Source organism: Danaus plexippus (assembly GCF_018135715.1).
Source record: "Danaus plexippus chromosome 13 unlocalized genomic scaffold, MEX_DaPlex mxdp_15, whole genome shotgun sequence".
Classification (NCBI taxonomy): domain Eukaryota; kingdom Metazoa; phylum Arthropoda; class Insecta; order Lepidoptera; family Nymphalidae; genus Danaus; species Danaus plexippus.
The window spans coordinates 1,857,860-1,877,456 of record NW_026869849.1 but is presented as its reverse complement, the minus strand read 5'-3'; the positions used below and the strand labels follow the sequence as shown (position 1 = coordinate 1,877,456).

Here is a 19,597-nt window from a genome sequence, read left to right as displayed (position 1 = left end):
CTCTGTGAATAATGCGGGGCAAAATACGAGTGACAACATTTTGTAATGCAAATGGCCGCTAATAGAAATATTGCGGTTAATGGTTAACAAAATGTTTAGTTCCTTTGCTTCTTACCAGTTGTTACCTAAATAAAGTTAATAAAAATACTATTAGGAGTTATCAAAAGTGAGTTATCTATGAAATAGTGTTAAGTGTTGCCGGTATTAAATTGAAGATTTCGTCGGCACTGAAGTTTATATTAATCCACGTGTTGTTTTTCTAGGTAACCGGCGCAGCGATGTCGCTGCCGCCATACCTATTGGGGCCCAACCCCTGGGCCACCATGATGGCGCAGCAGCAGCTAGCGGCAGCTCAACAAGCAGCGCTCCAAGCGCATGCTGCCGCTGCTGCTGCTGCACCGCCCGTGCCGCCGACCCAGCCACCTAAACCTCACCACATACCAGAAGAAAAGATCAAAGAGAAAGGTTAATTAACATATAATGGCCTCAAACAAATAATACTCACCTTAAGCTTTAAGAAATGTGTATGAAAACTACATACTGAGAGCTGGTCTCAGCAATGCAGTTTTGCTGTTTATAACAGTATCTAATAATCTATATTTTAAAGGCATTTATGATATTTTGTGTGCTTTTCTCTTTTTATGTACATATATACTAAAATTGTTAACACAATAATACTCTTTATTTACACGTTATATAAATTAAACTATGCTATATATTTATATATACATAGAGAATGGGAATAATAATCACATTGTTTGCTAGAATGTGAAAAGTTTTGTTTTGGAAGCTTCCTTTTAGTGTGTTGCATAAATAGTATAAATGTTGAAATTGTGTAATTTTTTCACATAGTGCTTAAGTTAACTACATAGTTATTAAAGCAGCAGTATTTCTACTATAAATACTTAATTTCCACCCTTATCGTTGTTAGTATTATGTGATACACATCTCATGCATTTATTTACACTTCTAAAAATATTTTTCATTCTACACCTTGAGAGATAAATATGAAAGATATATTTGTGTTTATCTAATATAAAATTGTTTTAAAACTTTTAATTTGGCTAAGCCAAAACTCAATATTACTTTATTAATTATCACCCCAATGGCCTATTCTCCAAAATGTTCAGTTTTATTTTTGAGTTAATTTCTGTGGGGTTACATTAAATATGCAATTGATATAGTTTTTCATTTAAATATAAAATGAAAAGTGCTGTGGTTGCAAACACTAACCAAGATATTAATTTAAATTCATTTTAAACGAATTTATGAGATGATTAAAATGTCAAAAATATGTTTTTACCAGCTCAAAAATGGCTTCAGCTGCAATCAAAGCGTTTCTCGGACAAGAGGAAATTTGGTTTTGTGGACGCCCAAAAGGAAGACATGCCTCCGGAGCACATTCGAAAGATAATCCGAGATCATGGCGATATGACCAGTCGCAAGTATCGTCATGACAAACGAGTGTATCTGGGAGCCCTTAAATATATGCCGCATGCTGTAATGAAGCTTCTAGAAAACATGCCCATGCCCTGGGAACAGATCAGAGATGTCAATGTCCTGTACCACATCACTGGTGCTATAACATTTGTCAATGAGATTCCCTGGGTCATAGAGCCAGTGTATATCGCGCAATGGGGCACAATGTGGATAATGATGCGTAGAGAGAAACGTGATCGTCGGCATTTCAAGCGTATGAGATTCCCACCATTTGATGATGAAGAACCACCTTTGGATTATGCTGACAACATTTTGGATGTTGAACCTCTGGAACCCATACAAATTGAATTAGATCCGGAAGAGGACGGAGCTGTGGCCTCGTGGTTTTACGACCACAAACCTTTATTGGGAACAAAACACGTGAACGGCTCGACATACAGAAAGTGGAATCTTAGCTTACCACAGATGGCTACACTATATCGTCTTGCAAATCAGCTTCTAACTGACTTAGTAGACGATAATTACTTCTACCTATTTGATTCTAAAAGTTTCTTTACCGCCAAAGCCCTGAACATGGCAATTCCCGGAGGTCCCAAGTTTGAACCACTTGTCAAAGACAACTCTGCCGGTGATGAAGACTGGAATGAATTCAACGACATCAACAAGATTATTATTCGTCAGCCGATCAGAACAGAGTACAGAATAGCTTTCCCATACCTTTACAACAACTTGCCGCATTTCGTCCAATTATCCTGGTATGTTATGATTTGTTTGAAATTTTGTTATTTTCTAAACGACAGAATGCTAATATTTTTTTTTATCAGGTATCATACTCCCAATGTGGTGTATATAAAAACAGAAGATCCCGACTTGCCAGCCTTCTACTTTGATCCGCTTATCAATCCAATCTCTCACCGTCATACCGTGAAGTCATTAGATCCAATTCCGGAAGAGGAAGATTTCTTGCTACCTGAAGAAGTAACGCCATTCCTGCAGGAAACGGCTTTGTACACAGACAACACTGCTAACGGGATCGCTTTACTGTGGGCTCCGCGACCTTTTAGTATGAGATCAGGTAAGACAAAAAAAAAACATCTATATATAAATTACTATCAAAAATAATATATAAACGAATTACTTTTAAATTAAGGTCGTTCCCGGCGAGCGATCGACGTTCCTCTCGTGAAGACATGGTACAAGGAGCACTGCCCGCCAGGACAACCCGTGAAAGTGCGTGTGTCATATCAAAAACTACTCAAGTACTACGTGCTTAATTCGCTCAAACATAGGCCACCTAAGCCACAGAAGAAAAGGTATTCTTAAACATACATCTATTTATGTTATGACAGCTGCCATTATAAATTCTTTAGAACCAATATGTCACCAAAATTTTTAGTAAAGCCTCTATTAACTCTTTTCAGATATCTCTTCCGTTCGTTCAAATCGACGAAGTTCTTCCAAACTACAACTTTGGATTGGGTGGAGGCTGGTCTCCAAGTATGCAGACAGGGCTACAACATGCTCAATCTGCTGATACACAGAAAGAATCTTAATTACTTGCATTTAGATTATAATTTCAACTTGAAACCAGTCAAGACTCTCACTACTAAAGAGAGAAAGAAGTCTCGGTTTGGTAATGGTAAGTTAATATTCAAATTAACGTTTTAGATGTTAAACTAGATCTAATTATTTTCTTTTTCGTATCAAACTGTAAAAATCGTAATATTTAAATGGTCTCTAAAACCTTTTTGTTAAAACTGTTATAACCATTAAATTGTTGTTCAAACCAATCAATTACTACGATAGCATCGAAAATTTCTTTGAAAAGATTGTCATCCAATAAAAATAATGCATGTAGGTATTTTTAAATTGAATAATCTCAATATATTATTTTGTATTTAATACTACTCCCACAGAACACGGCAAAATTTCAATAAGTTTTTAGTTTTGTTTTTAAAATCCGATTCAATTCGTTTTTTTTCAGCATTCCACTTGTGCCGCGAGATCCTCCGCCTCACTAAACTGATAGTGGATTCTCATGTTCAATATCGTCTGAACAACGTGGACTCGTTCCAGCTAGCGGACGGTCTACAGTACATCTTCGCTCACGTCGGCCAACTCACCGGCATGTACAGATACAAGTACAAACTCATGAGACAGATACGAATGTGCAAGGACTTGAAACATCTCATCTACTACAGATTTAATACGGTCGGTATATAATTTGAAAATATACATTTAAATTACATATACAGATGTTTAAACTACGGTGAAAGACTAATTTAAATTTGATAACCTAAAAACAAGTCTAACATGTTGCTAACGTCTATTGAGGAGAGTGTAGGAGTTAGGCAATATTTCAATAAAATAACGTGTCAGAATTCAGCAACAAAATAAATCATTTATTCTTTGCACCGAACACAAGTTGCACAGTCGACGCCATAAATCGGAGAAAACAAAGATCCATAGATTATACAAGAGACTACATACTAGACTACTAGCGCCATTGTGGCATAAAACTTAAACTTATTCCTTTATAATCTATTAATAATTCAACAAAAAGTTTATTTAAAGTATTGTTAATTTAACATTCCAATATTAAATACTAAATATGCTGTTTAGGGTCCAGTATCTAAGGGTCCAGGTTGTGGTTTCTGGGCACCTGGTTGGCGTGTGTGGTTGTTCTTCATGCGAGGTATCACGCCGCTACTTGAGCGTTGGCTTGGAAACCTATTGTCGAGACAATTCGAGGGTCGCCATTCGAAAGGTGAGGGTCTTATATAACACTAACAAATCATGCTGTGCATTACTAAAATACAATACGGATTTTAAATATAGTTGTCACTTTACATCACCAATTTCTTGTAATTTTGTATCCCCATGCATGATTATTAAAGAAAATTTGCAAAATTAAATATAACACTATTTGGTAATTATCCAGGGGTCGCAAAAACGGTGACGAAACAGCGCGTAGAGTCGCACTTCGACCTGGAACTGCGAGCATCCGTCATGCACGATATTGTGGACATGATGCCGGAAGGTATCAAACAGAATAAGGCCAGAACAATCCTACAGCATCTCTCTGAAGCCTGGAGATGCTGGAAAGCTAATATTCCCTGGAAGGTTAGTTAACTTTGATAATTTTGTAACTGTTACCTATATTAATCATTTTCAAAATTAAAGGGTAGTGTACATTTCTAAAAAATCTTCTTTAAACTTATTACATATTAATTCTTATTTGTTTTATAAAATTATATTCAAGTTGGACCATGAAGTAGAAACAACTTTTGCTGCATACACAAATTAAACAACATAACTTATATGCAGTCAAAGTGGAAAACTATCAATAAGTTTGATATTAATATGTACACTCGTCACAGGTCCCAGGTCTTCCTACTCCCATAGAAAACATGATACTTCGTTACGTTAAAATGAAGGCGGACTGGTGGACAAATACAGCGCACTACAACAGGGAGAGAATACGTCGCGGTGCCACTGTAGACAAAACCGTCTGTAAGAAGAACTTGGGAAGACTAACACGACTGTACTTAAAGGCTGAGCAGGAAAGACAGCATAATTATTTAAAGGTGTGTATTATTAAAAAAATATATTTTTATGAGAATTAGTTGCCGTTATTGTGTTGTAATATTATTTATTAAACTCAAAAAAAATTATTAAACATGACTTAAGTCAAATTCACGATTAAATTTAAGAATAAGTCGAAATATACGTGAATATGATACATTATGAAATAAATAAATATATTTAAATTTACAGAGAGACAAAGTTATTGAACTAATATTATATATTTTCTTATAATCTAGGATGGTCCATACATATCCCCTGAAGAAGCAGTCGCTATTTACACGACAACAGTCCATTGGCTCGAGTCCCGACGTTTCGCGCCCATACCGTTCCCGCCCCTGTCATACAAACACGACACCAAACTACTCATATTGGCTTTGGAGAGACTGAAAGAAGCTTACAGCGTTAAGTCGAGGCTCAATCAAAGTCAAAGGGAAGAACTGGGTCTTATAGAACAGGCGTATGATAACCCACACGAGGCGCTGTCTAGGATAAAACGTCATTTGCTCACACAGAGGACTTTCAGAGAAGTGAGTTCAAAATTATGTTTAATTATTACGAATAACTAACGAATTTATGTCGTTTTAAGTTTTCTTGTTGTTGAATAAAATTAAAATTTTCAAATACTGCGCTTTCTGTTAGTATTTAAAAGTACACACTCCGGACTTTTCAGTTTTTTTGAAGCAACCGTGATCACGGGCAAACGAGATGAAAAGACATCCGAAAATCTTAGTTTTACTTAAATGAATACTCGTGAAAGCCTTAGGTATCATTTCTTGTCATTACTGTATTTTTTTTATCTACAGGTGGGCATAGAGTTTATGGACCTCTACTCACATCTAGTGCCAGTATACGACGTGGAACCTCTAGAGAAGATAACGGACGCGTACCTCGATCAATATCTTTGGTATGAAGCTGACAAACGACGTCTTCTACCGCCGTGGGTGAAACCCGCTGACACAGAGCCCAGTCCGCTCCTCGTCTATAAATGGTGTCAAGGTTAGTTTGAAACAGTTTTCATTAAACAAATTACCTATTATTTACTAATCAATGTAAATGTAGAATATGTGCTACAAATTTAAAACTAGATTTTATCCGATTTACGGCTTCATTTTAAATAATAGCAGGGAATAGTATACTATTATAAAGGTAAATAGAATAATATATACCAAACGACGTACATACTCAAGTTGCTTACAATTAGTCATAAAAACTACTTAAAAATAATGATAATTTTATATTATCAGCACATATATTACGATTAATTAAGAATATTTTAGAAGAAAGAAGATACGTGATTGCCCAGAGTGTGCGTTGTGGCAAAGGAGATAAAATGGTTGTACCATCCCCTTGTTACAAACCTCACTTTGGTTGATTGCACTCACATCGATCGAAGATCGTGAAATAAAGAAGATGTCCCTACCACCCCCTTTCTCATACACATACTTATGATACGTCATTTTACATATCAATATGAATATTTGTTTCATAGGTATCAACAATCTTCAAGATGTATGGGAGGTCGGCGAAGGTGAATGCAACGTTTTGCTAGAGTCGAGATTTGAAAAACTCTATGAGAAGATTGATCTGACACTGCTGAATCGTCTCTTGCGTTTGATAGTGGACCACAACATTGCTGATTACATGACGGCTAAGAACAACGTCGTTATTAATTACAAGGTAATAATATATGCTTCCTTAAATATTAATTTATGAAACGTATATAAAGTTAGTGATGAATCGCGTAGGGGTCCTGAAACCAGAGAAACCCTGTGCTCTGGAGGTGACGGTGGACTGTAGGCTTTGCCGATCGCGAAGTACTGCAGCGACCGTTGTCTGATAATACGCTGTCTGAACTACCCCTACTATGAAAACATATATTGTTTAAAAGGCACTGATCTAATCTAAGTTTTGTGTTACAGGATATGAATCATACAAATTCCTATGGTATCATTCGGGGTTTGCAATTTGCTTCCTTCATAGTTCAGTACTATGGTCTTGTACTGGATCTGTTAGTGCTGGGTCTGCAGCGGGCCAGCGAAATGGCTGGACCTCCCCAACTACCAAACGACTTCTTATCTTACCAAGAGAGGCCGGCGGAACAGGCGCATCCTATAAGACTGTATTGCAGATACATTGACAGAATACATATTTTCTTCAGGTGTGTATATTAACTTTTATATTTATATGTACATATATACTATTATATACAAATAACTGAAATAAGAGTGTCTTCCTGTAATATTAAAAGAAACGTTTTTTTACTAAATGCATAAATATGTAAATAGATTTTAGGTGGCAAAAAAACATTTTTAAGTCTTTGTCTGTTTATTGCACCAATCTCTGAAACGACTGGGGCTTATTGAAAGATTTAACTTAACGTTCTTTTATTTTATGAATTTCAATTATTACTGTGTAAATATTTTATGCGTTTGACAGATTCACAGCAGAAGAAGCTCGCGACCTCATCCAAAGGTACCTGACGGAACATCCCGACCCCAATAATGAGAATATCGTCGGCTACAACAATAAAAAGTGCTGGCCGCGTGACGCCAGAATGAGACTCATGAAACACGATGTTAACTTGTGAGTAGAGCGTTTGTGGCTATTCATTTAGATATTTTAAATATGATCTTGAAAGACAATACCCTTAGTGTGTAAATTTTTTCGCAAAAAGACTGGAAATGAAGAAAGACAATATACATCTGTATATTTTATAGTATATTTTGTATTATATGCAGGGGTCGAGCGGTGTTCTGGGATATTAAGAACCGTCTTCCACGTTCCGTCACCACTATACAGTGGGAGAATAGTTTCGTCTCGGTCTACTCCAAGGACAACCCCAACTTGTTATTCAACATGGCCGGATTTGAGTGCAGGATATTGCCTAAAGTAAGTTGTTTAATGTCGTTTTAATATTTAACAATATCCTAATAATTAAATAACATATAGGCAAATTTTTCCGTTGTAAAGTTCCGAGCAGCAGCTAAATTTACTTTGAAACGATTGTCGGGTTTTATGGAATTTTGTTAGAAGATGCAAATATACATATTTTTTAATTAACCTGCTTCAAAATATTGAGAGAAAGTCTAAAATATCATTTAACTCTCCACCGATATTTGCAATAAAGACCTAATTTCAGTATTTAAATTTTATAAAGTTCGTGAATTTACAATTCTAAACTGTATTTCCAGTGCCGTAGTCTTCACGAAGAGTTGTCACATCGCGATGGTGTTTGGAATCTACAAAACGAAGTAACCAAGGAACGCACAGCTCAATGCTACCTGAGAGTGGATGACGAATCACTGGCACGGTTCCATAACCGTGTCAGACAGATATTGATGGCCTCGGGTTCAACGACCTTCACCAAAATTGTCAACAAATGGAATACCGCTTTAATCGGTAAGAGAAAATTAAAAAAAAATACGCATGATCTACTACTGCACAATTTTGCTTTAAAGTACAAAATTAGAAGGGTTACAATAAATAAAAATATCCCTATAATATACATTTATTTGTGTAACTTTTGATTACAGGTCTTATGACGTACTTCCGTGAAGCCGTAGTAAACACTCAAGAGCTATTAGACCTGCTAGTGAAATGCGAGAACAAAATTCAAACTCGTATTAAAATTGGTTTGAACTCAAAAATGCCTTCGCGTTTCCCGCCTGTTGTGTTCTACACGCCCAAAGAGTTAGGCGGGCTTGGGATGTTGTCTATGGGTCACGTTCTGATTCCACAGGTAAATACAATAATAGTAACTTTGGTATTGTAGTTTGTTAGTCTTTACTATTTCAAGTTTATATCGATATTATTTATTTGTGTTTTCAAATCGCTAAATAAAATTCTATGTAAAAGTATAAAAAATTTGTTCGTAATACATATTAAAATTTCAATTATACACAGTCGGATCTGCGTTGGTCAAAACAAACAGACGTTGGCATCACTCACTTCCGATCGGGAATGTCACATGATGAAGATCAGCTGATTCCTAATCTTTATCGTTACATACAACCATGGGAGGCTGAGTTTGTTGACTCACAGAGAGTATGGGCTGAGTACGCTCTCAAGAGACAGGAGGCTAATGCTCAGAACAGGTATGTCTGAGCTTAAAACTTTTCCAAATATATTCTGATACCTTTTACGCATATAAACTTAGAGATAGCAATATGTATTATCAATGTAATTGTATTATCTTTGAAACCATTTCAAAAGTGATGAATCGCGTAGGGGTCCTGAAACCAGAGAAACCCTGTGCTCTGGAGGTGACTGTTGATTGTAGGCTTTGCCGATCGCGAAGTACTGCAGCAGCCGTCATCTGAAAATACGCTGTCTGATTTAGTAATAATAATACTCTAAAACACTTTAAAATTTGAGAAATATTGAGCATATTATATGTTGATACAGGCGTCTCACACTCGAAGATTTGGAAGACTCCTGGGATAGAGGTATACCAAGAATAAATACACTCTTCCAAAAGGACAGACACACACTTGCATATGACAAAGGATGGCGTATTCGTACCGAGTTTAAACAGTATCAAGTATGGAATTCTCTTCACAAATTATTTTAATATTACATACAATAGACTAATGATGTAACGAGACATTATAACAACTATCGTAATTTTGATTTAGGTACTAAAACAAAATCCGTTCTGGTGGACACATCAGAGACACGACGGAAAATTATGGAATCTGAACAACTACCGTACTGATATGATACAGGCTTTGGGAGGAGTGGAAGGAATTCTGGAACACACATTGTTTAAGGGCACCTACTTCCCTACTTGGGAGGGTTTGTTCTGGTGTGTATTGTTGAAGTTTAACGTCCTCAATCATTTTTCAATATAAATTATGGATTGTTATAGTAAATATATATTTAATATAACAGGGAGAAGGCATCCGGTTTCGAGGAGTCGATGAAATATAAAAAACTGACAAACGCTCAACGATCTGGTTTGAACCAGATTCCAAACCGACGGTTCACCTTATGGTGGTCACCGACCATCAACAGAGCCAATGTGTATGTTGGTTTCCAGGTAAAGTGAAGTAGTATTTTTATGATATATGTCACTAACAAATGTTTAGTGGTTCATAACTATTATTACTGATAAAACCTTTGCGGTATTTAAAATATTTTTCTTTTAAATCGTCACAACTACTTATTTAAATAACATTTTTTCCTAATTTCAGGTGCAATTAGATTTGACAGGTATATTCATGCACGGCAAAATACCAACACTCAAGATATCTCTTATCCAGATATTTAGAGCTCACTTGTGGCAGAAAGTCCATGAGTCCATTGTTATGGACTTGTGTCAAGTAAGTTATAATTAACAACTATTTTAGTACCAGATTACAAAGAATATAAAACATTTGTCTAACATTTTTAATAAATATTAATTTAATTTTTTATTAAAAATTGTAATTTTATTATAGGTGTTTGATCAAGAATTGGATGCTCTGGAAATAGAAACAGTACAAAAGGAAACCATTCATCCTCGAAAATCATACAAGATGAACTCCTCATGTGCAGACATTTTACTCTTCTCAGCCTACAAGTGGAATGTCTCCCGTCCCTCACTGCTGGCTGACACAAAGTAACTATCACTTAGATATTATTCAAAAAAATAACAGTCCCTCCGCGCGGAACAAGCGAAACTTCGTAATGTTGAAATGAAAACAGGAAGGGGTAGACATTAATATTAAAGGATTTTTTTGTGTTTCTTTAAGATAAATTTTATTAACATCCTAAACCCCTCGCTCCCAGAGCGTTTAACGTATTGGAAGTCGCATAAGTAGTTTCACTTCAATAAATAATCTACTTACATTTTAGACATCAATTGTTTAAATAAACACTTGAACGGTTAATTAACGAATTAATGTTTGTTTAAGGGATACAATGGATAATACCACAACCCAGAAATACTGGCTGGATATACAATTACGTTGGGGAGACTATGACTCGCACGATGTCGAGAGATACGCTCGAGCGAAGTTCTTGGACTACACCACGGATAACATGTCCATATATCCTTCGCCCACTGGACTGCTGATCGCTATAGATTTGGCTTATAACTTGCACAGGTGATTAAGAAAAAATATTTTATATTCGAAAAATACACAATTTATAATAGAGTATTATTTTTAAATCAACTTTAGGTATTTATGAAGGAATAATACGTTAACGTATCTATATAGAAATAAAAGTAATTACAGTTTGTATAAAAAATATGTTAATTTCATCATTATATGTATGTATGTTTATATTATGTCGGCAATGTTTTCGGCATTTTTAAGTCGGTACTTAACAATACAATGACTTATTTTATATTTTTAAGTGGGCCACAAGAAAGTAATTTTTTTGGAATTCAGTTTATTATATTTTTTTTTAAATTACAGTGCATATGGTAATTGGTTCCCGGGATGCAAGCCGCTCATACAACAGGCGATGGCGAAAATCATGAAGGCAAATCCAGCCCTTTATGTGCTAAGGGAGCGTATACGGAAGGCTTTACAGTTGTACTCGTCCGAACCTACTGAGCCATACTTGTCCAGTCAGAATTATGGAGAGCTGTTCTCAAATCAGATTATTTGGTATGTTAATTTCTTCGTGAGAGAAAAAAACTTAGAAATACTTTTTTTTAATATTATTATTAAGAAGAAAATGACTCCTTACATAGCATGCTCAGATTCAAGTAGTAATTTATGTGTGATTGTAAAAATATTCCCCAACAGGTTTGTCGACGACACGAACGTGTACCGTGTAACTATACACAAGACCTTTGAAGGAAATCTCACAACTAAACCTATTAACGGAGCCATCTTCATATTCAACCCTCGGACTGGACAACTGTTCCTCAAGATCATCCACACCAGCGTGTGGGCCGGTCAGAAACGTCTTGGACAGGTAATATGAAATAAATTGTTGTGTGATTTGAACTGATCAAATATTAAAAGCCCTTAAAGTATTTTATGAATTATGACACGATCTCTATATATAAAAATGTTAAGTTGGTTTGTGTATGCCTCAAAAACTCAAAACGTTCTGTACCAATTTAGCTGAAACTTTGACATGATATACAACACGCTTTAAGGATTGTTTTTATCTAATTTTTTTTACGATACTAATATACCCCTAAGTGAGGCATCTGTCGGAAGCGCGGGGAACAGTCACAATATTAGGTTACCACAACCGCAGACTTTTCGTGTTGCTGGAGTTGATTTGTTACTAGAGCGAGACCGAACCTAAAAATGTGTAAAAAAAAAATTGTCTGTCTGTCTGTTTGTTCCGGCATCATGCAAAAAATACCGATTCGATTACAATGCCAAGTTATAATTATTGTTCAATATCCTGGGCAGTGGGCACCACACTGGGTACTTTTTATCCCGGATAAGTATATACAATAAAAAACTAATTTAATTTTGCGGTTCAATCCCTAGATCCGATTACTGTACCAACAGCTAATAATAAATTTGTTGTGAGTTACGTCGCCCGCAGTGTAGTGTAGTTCACTAAGGGAAGCTGCATACAGCTAAGATACTATAAATATAAGAAAGACAATTTGATTTTTTTAAAGTTTTGTTTATTCAAAGTCATTAATCGACGTGGGTGAAGTCGCAGGCAAAAGTTATATATTTATATATAACTATATAGTTATGAAGTCATTTTTGATTTTCACATCCTAGTCCTCTCCTAGAAAATCCAATAAAAAGTTTGTGATAAAAAATGTTTAATTGAATTGGTGAATATTTAATGGAATTTTAAGACAAAACACAAAACAAAAAATACTTTATTCAAAGTGTAAACTAGAGCTCACAGAATGCTTTTTTTATCAAGAAAAATTGAAAGATCCACACAGATTTTTAATCTTGTAATTTTATGCTTATAAGTGTTTCTCATTCATTTCTATATAGCTCGCTAAATGGAAAACAGCTGAAGAAGTGGCCGCCCTGATTCGTTCCCTGCCTGTTGAAGAACAACCCAAACAGATTATTGTCACAAGAAAGGGAATGTTGGATCCACTTGAGGTAACTTACTATATAACTTATAACATCAAAATATACCAGAAAATGATTTCCCATATGTATTAACTAACCTATAAAGTTACAAATGACTGACATTTATATATTTTTCCTATCATAGGTGCACTTGCTAGACTTCCCCAACATTGTCATCAAAGGTTCCGAACTGCAGCTACCGTTCCAAGCGTGTCTTAAAGTGGAGAAATTCGGAGACCTCATCCTCAAGGCCACAGAGCCACAGATGGTGCTCTTCAACTTGTATGATGATTGGTTAAAGACTATATCTTCTTATACCGTAAGTATCGTTACAGTGACTTGTCTATAGAAATTAATTGCAGAGCGCTTTATAGAAACTATATGTTATATTGAATAAAAATCGAGAAACAATTTTTTTTTCCCTAATTTATTACGTTGTAAATTTTATTTCTAGAAAACCTAGTTAATAAGGTGGTATCCATGATAATGAGGGTTTTTGTTATGTCTAAAGGCTAAACTAATAGTCTTATCCGTTAAATATAGAAGTTAATTATAGTATATTTTGGTTCTTAAGTAAGTTGTATGGTTAAATTTATTTGTAATTATTATGTAAATACAATTATTAATATTAATTTCAGGCATTCAGCAGATTGATACTCATTCTGAGAGCGTTACACGTGAACACTGAGCGAACTAAGGTACTTCTGAAACCAGACAAGACTACACTCACTGAACCACATCACATCTGGCCCACACTCACCGATGATGACTGGATCAAGGTGGAAGTGCAACTCAAGGACCTTATATTGGCTGACTACGGCAAAAAGAATAAGTAAGTAATATTCTAATTTAGGATTTTCTACATATTTAGTCTCAAACAGTATTGTTGTCTTAGTTACATGTGGTCTGTTAGGTTGTTAAATAGTGTGATGTCAAGTATAATGTAGGTAGATCACTTATTATATTAGGTTCCGTCGGTCAGTCCCGTTACATATTTACGAATTTAATATAGTTTTATTGAATACTACCAGTATTCAAATAGAATTTAACCGAATACCTTTGTTACCCAACATGTTATTTTAATATACTTCTTTGAGATTTCAATTGCAGCGTTATGATTAAATGTCTTTTTTATATATTTTTTTGTTATCAAACGTTTTTTTAAATTTAATATTTATATGGGAAGAACACAAGTTCAGTGTTGCCTATAAGCAAAACAACAATTTGACTATTTAAACTAAAGATTTCTCATTATTATTACAGCGTAAACGTGGCATCACTAACACAATCGGAAATCCGCGACATTATACTTGGTATGGAAATATCAGCTCCGTCAGCACAGAGGCAGCAGATAGCCGAGATTGAGAAACAGAGCAAGGAACAGAGCCAGCTCACAGCGACCACGACCAGGACTGTTAACAAACACGGAGACGAGATCATCACCTCCACCACCAGCAACTACGAGTCGCAGACCTTCAGGTAAATGGGAATTTAAGAGAGACGAAACTTCTTAGCATTCAATGGATTCACCGTGCGGGTGCCGGGTACATCGCGTTGCAGGGAGAGGAGCTTCAACAGTGCCAGGGACTTGCGACCCAGGTGTAGGTTTAGGTGACCCTAACTAATGCGCATTAAACGCTAAAGTCGTAAGGAATGATTTGTGAAATAGATTGCTTACCGTGGTACAGTCAAATTCATTAGTCTGTTATATAGTTGATGCTGCATTAACAATAGAATATATTTTATGGACTTAAACAACGAGTTAGCGACACAAGAAACGCTGATTTCTCTTATTTTATACATAAATTGCGGTTTTATATTCCTTCAACTCAATATGAGTTTTAAATACTAAATCGTTTCTGTTAAGTAAACATTGTTGTAACAATATCTTATTTTTTTTAGTTCCAAAACCGAATGGCGGGTGAGAGCGATATCAGCGACCAATCTTCACTTGAGGACAAACCACATCTATGTAAGCTCTGATGACATCAAGGAAAGCGGCTATACTTATATATTGCCAAAGAACTTGCTCAAGAAGTTTGTCACCATATCCGATTTGAGAGCGCAGGTATGGAATGAATAACATTATAAGATGTGCCCTTCTATTTCTGTACTTTTATTAAGTAACTAAATATATAACTTATCGTTAATACACATAGAGTTCATAAGTTCCATAATGTGAGTCATTTCAGGTTTCTAACCTTGTTATAGTTTCAATGACTTATTTAAGATCTATATATAAGGGTTGACACTTGACTTTGGTATTAAAATATAGTTTTTTACTAATGTTAATCATCTTCAGATCGCCTGCTACCTGTACGGCACATCGCCTCCTGACAACCCTCAAGTCCGTGAAGTACACTGCGCGGTTCTTCCTCCTCAATGGGGAACACATCAGACTGTACATCTACCGCGACAACTTCCTAAACATCCAGCTTTAGCCCACCTTCAACCATTGGGATGGATGCACACTCAGCCTAACGAACTGCCACAACTTTCGCCACAGGTATAATAATATTAATTATTTATACATGTACAGATAAATTTCCAACAACAATTTATCTTTCGTACTTTTTTTGTTTTAAATTTCCGTGAAGCGATGCCTTATATGTATAAAAAAATGAGAAGTTTACATACTTTAAGATGAACAAAACTATATTTGCCTTTATATCGTCATTACTGCAAGACATTAACTTTTTAACATAACATTTGATATACTAAACGTCTTGTTTAAAGGATATAACCACTCACGCCAAAATAATGGCGGAAAATCAGACGTGGGACGGTGAGAAGACGATCATAATCACGTGCTCCTTCACACCGGGGTCGTGTTCGCTGACTGCATACAAGTTGACACCGAGCGGATATGAATGGGGCGCCAAGAACACGGACAAAGGCAATAATCCCAAGGGATATCTCCCTAGCCACTATGAGCGAGTGCAAATGTTACTGTCCGATCGATTCCTAGGATACTTCATGGTGCCTTCACAGGGTAGCTGGAATTATAACTTCATGGGTATGTCATTGTTAAAGTTTAGTAAACATTTAAGCTGTAACATAAATGGAATAAGATAGCATGGTAAAATTTTTGTTAGTACATCTAGAAAGTAAGAAATGTGGTAATTTATTAGTCAATACTGTTTTTTCATCATTGTTGTATATCAGTCATGATTACTCGGTATTGTTAAATAATAATATGATATTAAGTATAAGATAGGTACATCACTTTACTTTAGTCTTGCTTCTCCGCCCAATACACATATTACTAATTTAATATAGTTTTATTGAATACTACAACCTAACATGAAATTCTAGATTAAAAATGGTGCCATTGTTAATCAAAATAATCACACAATATTATATATCTGTGCTCAAGTTTTATAATCATATAATTTTGTATTAAACTAAATTTCTAGGTGTCCGTCACGATCCCAACATGAAGTATGGCGTTCAGCTGGGGAATCCCCGCGAGTTCTACCACGAGGTGCATCGACCTGCACACTTTATGAACTTCGCGGCAATGGAGGATTCAGTCGCGCCCATACCAGCTGCTGACCGAGAGGATTTCTTCGCCTAGTTATATAATTGAACGGTTATAAATAAACACTCTTTATAGCCGACAGTTTGAAATACATATAGTACTAAGAATATCAGTTTTTATAAAGTCTGAAATAATTAGATTTTTTTTATGAAAACTGTAATTAAATACGACTAGAATTAAATGTCTTTTTTTATTTGTGGTGTTATAAGTGGTGTAAGTGAAGAATTCTTAGTAATTTGATATGATACAAATAAATAAACTATAAAAATCTTACTTGTTTGGGTCTGATAATAATTTTTACGATAAATTGTTCTATATAACTCCTATCGTTAACTGTTTCTCGAATTTTCTATATTCGTGATAACTGATTGTGATATCTAAGAAAACACGGAGCCTAACATTATTTTTGCTGAGTAACTATTAAATTTTATACCTATTACATCCCACCAAAAATTTCGTCCCTGTATTGCATGTCTCATTACATAATTCTTCGTGTTGACATGTACGATAGTGCCAGTCGCTCACTTCAGTTTAATGTGTTGTTTATATTATTAACTATGCAAAGCGCTTAGTATTATATTTAACGGCTTTATAGAATCATTACTAATATTTTTGTTGCCTTTTCTATCAGCATGAATGTATACTTGCGTTTTGCTATTATCGGTAGAAAAATAGATCAAAGCTGTAGCCAATATCTTTGAATATAGACCATGTTAATATCACAACTTTCACGTGCCAATGCTCAAGTGCGACTGAATAGGGTCTAACGAAATTAAAACCAAATATTATCAACAAGGTACCAGCCTCGGCTACGCACGGGCTCTTTACAAAAAATATAATATAGCCTATTTAATTTTGAGAATTATTAAACTTATATTATGATAACTTTCAAATGGTACGCCCGATTTAAATGATTTAAAATGTAATTTACAGATAGTGATGTAGGCTTGAAAACGAAGTAATTTATTTTGATAAGGCTTAATAGCGTATTTATGTAAATAGCTTTCCAATAAACGCTTTAGGAATGAAAATTTTTAAAAGTTATAAAATGGATATAGTATGTTATCCTTAAGGCATACAGATATATGTCATCGCGGACTTTTCTGTAGACCTATATAAGATACACAATTCCACCATATATTATTTTGTTATATCTCAAAGCCTTTAGGCAGCGTTTTCGTTAAAAGATCTCGGACGAATCATGTTTTCCCGACATCTTAAACAAATATGGTTAATGTACACCCAAGTAAATACAAAAACTTAACAAATTATAAACCAAAACCTTCCTCGGGAATCCCGCTATCGAGTCGTGATAACTACTTGTTAATCGGTGCAGTAGTTTTTAAGTTTATCGCGAACAGACAGACGCGGCGGGGGACTTTGTTTTATAATATGTATTGATGATAAAACCACACCATTGCATAGGATAAAGTAGCCAACGGATTTAGTCAAAAGTCGTATTTCGTCAAAATTAAGGAATTCCGCAAAACTGAATATGGGATAATAATCCTTTTGTGTTTGTGTAAACAGTCTTAAAAGTTTGTGAAACTTAAGATTATTGCCTATTTTTACCGCTATTAATCGGCATTCATTTGTTTTGTTTGAAGTCAGCTGTGCTTCTAAATTTTGGTTGGTAGTGTATATAAAGAACTATCGTGGACTTCGGTTACTTAGTGTGAATTACGTTATATTACGTATTGGTCATATTTAATATATAAATGTGAAGAAATAAAAATTAAACTTAACCATTCCATATCTACGTCCTTTGGAAATTTTATGAAAATTGTTCTTTATTATGATCATAGGATTGTCATTATCCTAGTGCGTCCAGAGTCTCTGATATGCTAGAGACGTACCTCCTTATACGTACATACAAGTGAAGAGTTGAAGTTTTACATCAATTTCAATGATTATTGTTTTCAATTTGATGTTAATTTCACACCTCGGGCAGCTTCCGAATAAGGCGATGCCAATCTTGTGAAATAAAACGCTAAAAGGGTTTGAACAATTTTCATTGTGCTGTGTTTTCTTCCATTTATAATTGGGTGACTCCAAGTCTAGAGAGACTAAGTTGTAAGTGAGGTAGTATGTTCACCACCCACAGCTTTATTTCCACCTATCTTACTATGACGTTCAATCGATATCTGGTTAACAAAAATAAAACATACCCCGATCATTACGATTACGGGCACACATCTCGACTGCTGGTGATCACGGTTCCTGCAAAGTAACCGAAACGACGGGAGAATGCTGTTAAAAATAATTATAAACGTGTAGTACCTAAATCCGAAAAGTGTATCAGTTTTATTTCAATGAATATTCGCGAAAATCTCAGATATCACTATTTTCCCATATGTACTCTACAACTAATAGTAGACAATAGTAGATGGAGTAATGTGTCACAATAGTCAATTTGTCAACTGTCAAGTTATGAAGTTACACTTCAAATAATAACCGATGGTAACCGGGTATCAGAAATTTTGTAAAAATACAAAGTGGTTTTATACAGTTTAAATAAGTTCATGTTCTTTTGAAAATGGGTGACCATGAGGAGTTTGAGGATAACCAATATCCCGATAACAACGACTACGTACCGTATGTGACCGCAGCTAACCTAGGACAAAAAGTTGGCGCGAAAGTTTGCCTTTGGGGAAGAGTTACAAAAGTTACTGCCACCGAGACCTTTCATGTTAAAACAGTTGATGATCAAGAAGTGCTTATAAAATTACAGAAGCCCATTAGCGAACCACTGGAAGGATGGTACGAAATTTATGGAACATCTCAAGGAAGGTCTGTTATTTGTGAAGAGTATGTGCCATTTTCTGAAGATATGACTAAAAACATCGATATCGAAGGTCATAAAAATCTTGCTAAACTTCTATTCGCACTTGATGATCCATGGAATATAGGTGAAAATGAATAAAACATGCTGTCTCTTAAAAATCACAATACATTTATTATACTTTTAAGGCAAATACCATAAGAAGTAAAGTTAAATAAATTTTTATATTTATCATATCTTTTTTCC

At 35.1% G+C, this 19,597-nt stretch overlaps 2 protein-coding genes across 2 annotated transcripts; both read left to right on the top strand.

Moving 5' to 3' along the window:
- The first annotated feature begins 17 nt into the window (after nucleotides 1-17).
- Nucleotides 18-16,750, top strand: LOC116770204 (pre-mRNA-processing-splicing factor 8). Its single transcript, XM_032661577.2, has 35 exons — nucleotides 18-166; nucleotides 264-465; nucleotides 1,307-2,195; nucleotides 2,265-2,515; nucleotides 2,591-2,753; nucleotides 2,862-3,079; nucleotides 3,425-3,651; nucleotides 4,063-4,207; nucleotides 4,382-4,563; nucleotides 4,821-5,027; nucleotides 5,265-5,555; nucleotides 5,832-6,024; nucleotides 6,518-6,705; nucleotides 6,948-7,186; nucleotides 7,465-7,611; nucleotides 7,767-7,917; nucleotides 8,220-8,427; nucleotides 8,562-8,767; nucleotides 8,932-9,122; nucleotides 9,433-9,568; nucleotides 9,663-9,832; nucleotides 9,919-10,066; nucleotides 10,221-10,349; nucleotides 10,467-10,627; nucleotides 10,923-11,114; nucleotides 11,430-11,624; nucleotides 11,766-11,937; nucleotides 12,945-13,058; nucleotides 13,174-13,347; nucleotides 13,667-13,860; nucleotides 14,292-14,507; nucleotides 14,931-15,096; nucleotides 15,331-15,534; nucleotides 15,765-16,044; nucleotides 16,445-16,750. The coding sequence occupies exons 2-35, from the start codon at nucleotides 279-281 to the stop codon at nucleotides 16,603-16,605; spliced, it is 7,095 nt and encodes a 2,364-aa protein (XP_032517468.1). The 5' UTR covers nucleotides 18-166; nucleotides 264-278; the 3' UTR covers nucleotides 16,606-16,750.
- Nucleotides 16,751-18,969: 2,219 nt separating this feature from the next.
- Nucleotides 18,970-19,585, top strand: LOC116770369 (uncharacterized). The gene has a single exon (XM_032661821.2). The coding sequence runs from the start codon at nucleotides 19,106-19,108 to the stop codon at nucleotides 19,490-19,492; it is 387 nt and encodes a 128-aa protein (XP_032517712.2). The 5' UTR covers nucleotides 18,970-19,105; the 3' UTR covers nucleotides 19,493-19,585.
- The last annotated feature ends 12 nt before the right edge of the window (nucleotides 19,586-19,597 follow it).

Bases quoted from the DNA above. Each gene is read 5' to 3' on its own strand.
- LOC116770369 (XM_032661821.2), top strand. From the start codon at position 19,106: ATGGGTGACCATGAGGAGTTTGAGGATAACCAATATCCCGATAACAAC.
- LOC116770204 (XM_032661577.2), top strand. From the start codon at position 279: ATGTCGCTGCCGCCATACCTATTGGGGCCCAACCCCTGGGCCACCATG. The intron at 3,652-4,062 runs GTCGGTATATAA...TATGCTGTTTAG, and splicing joins TCTACTACAGATTTAATACG to GGTCCAGTATCTAAGGGTCC. The intron at 6,706-6,947 runs GTAATAATATAT...TTTGTGTTACAG, and splicing joins ACGTCGTTATTAATTACAAG to GATATGAATCATACAAATTC.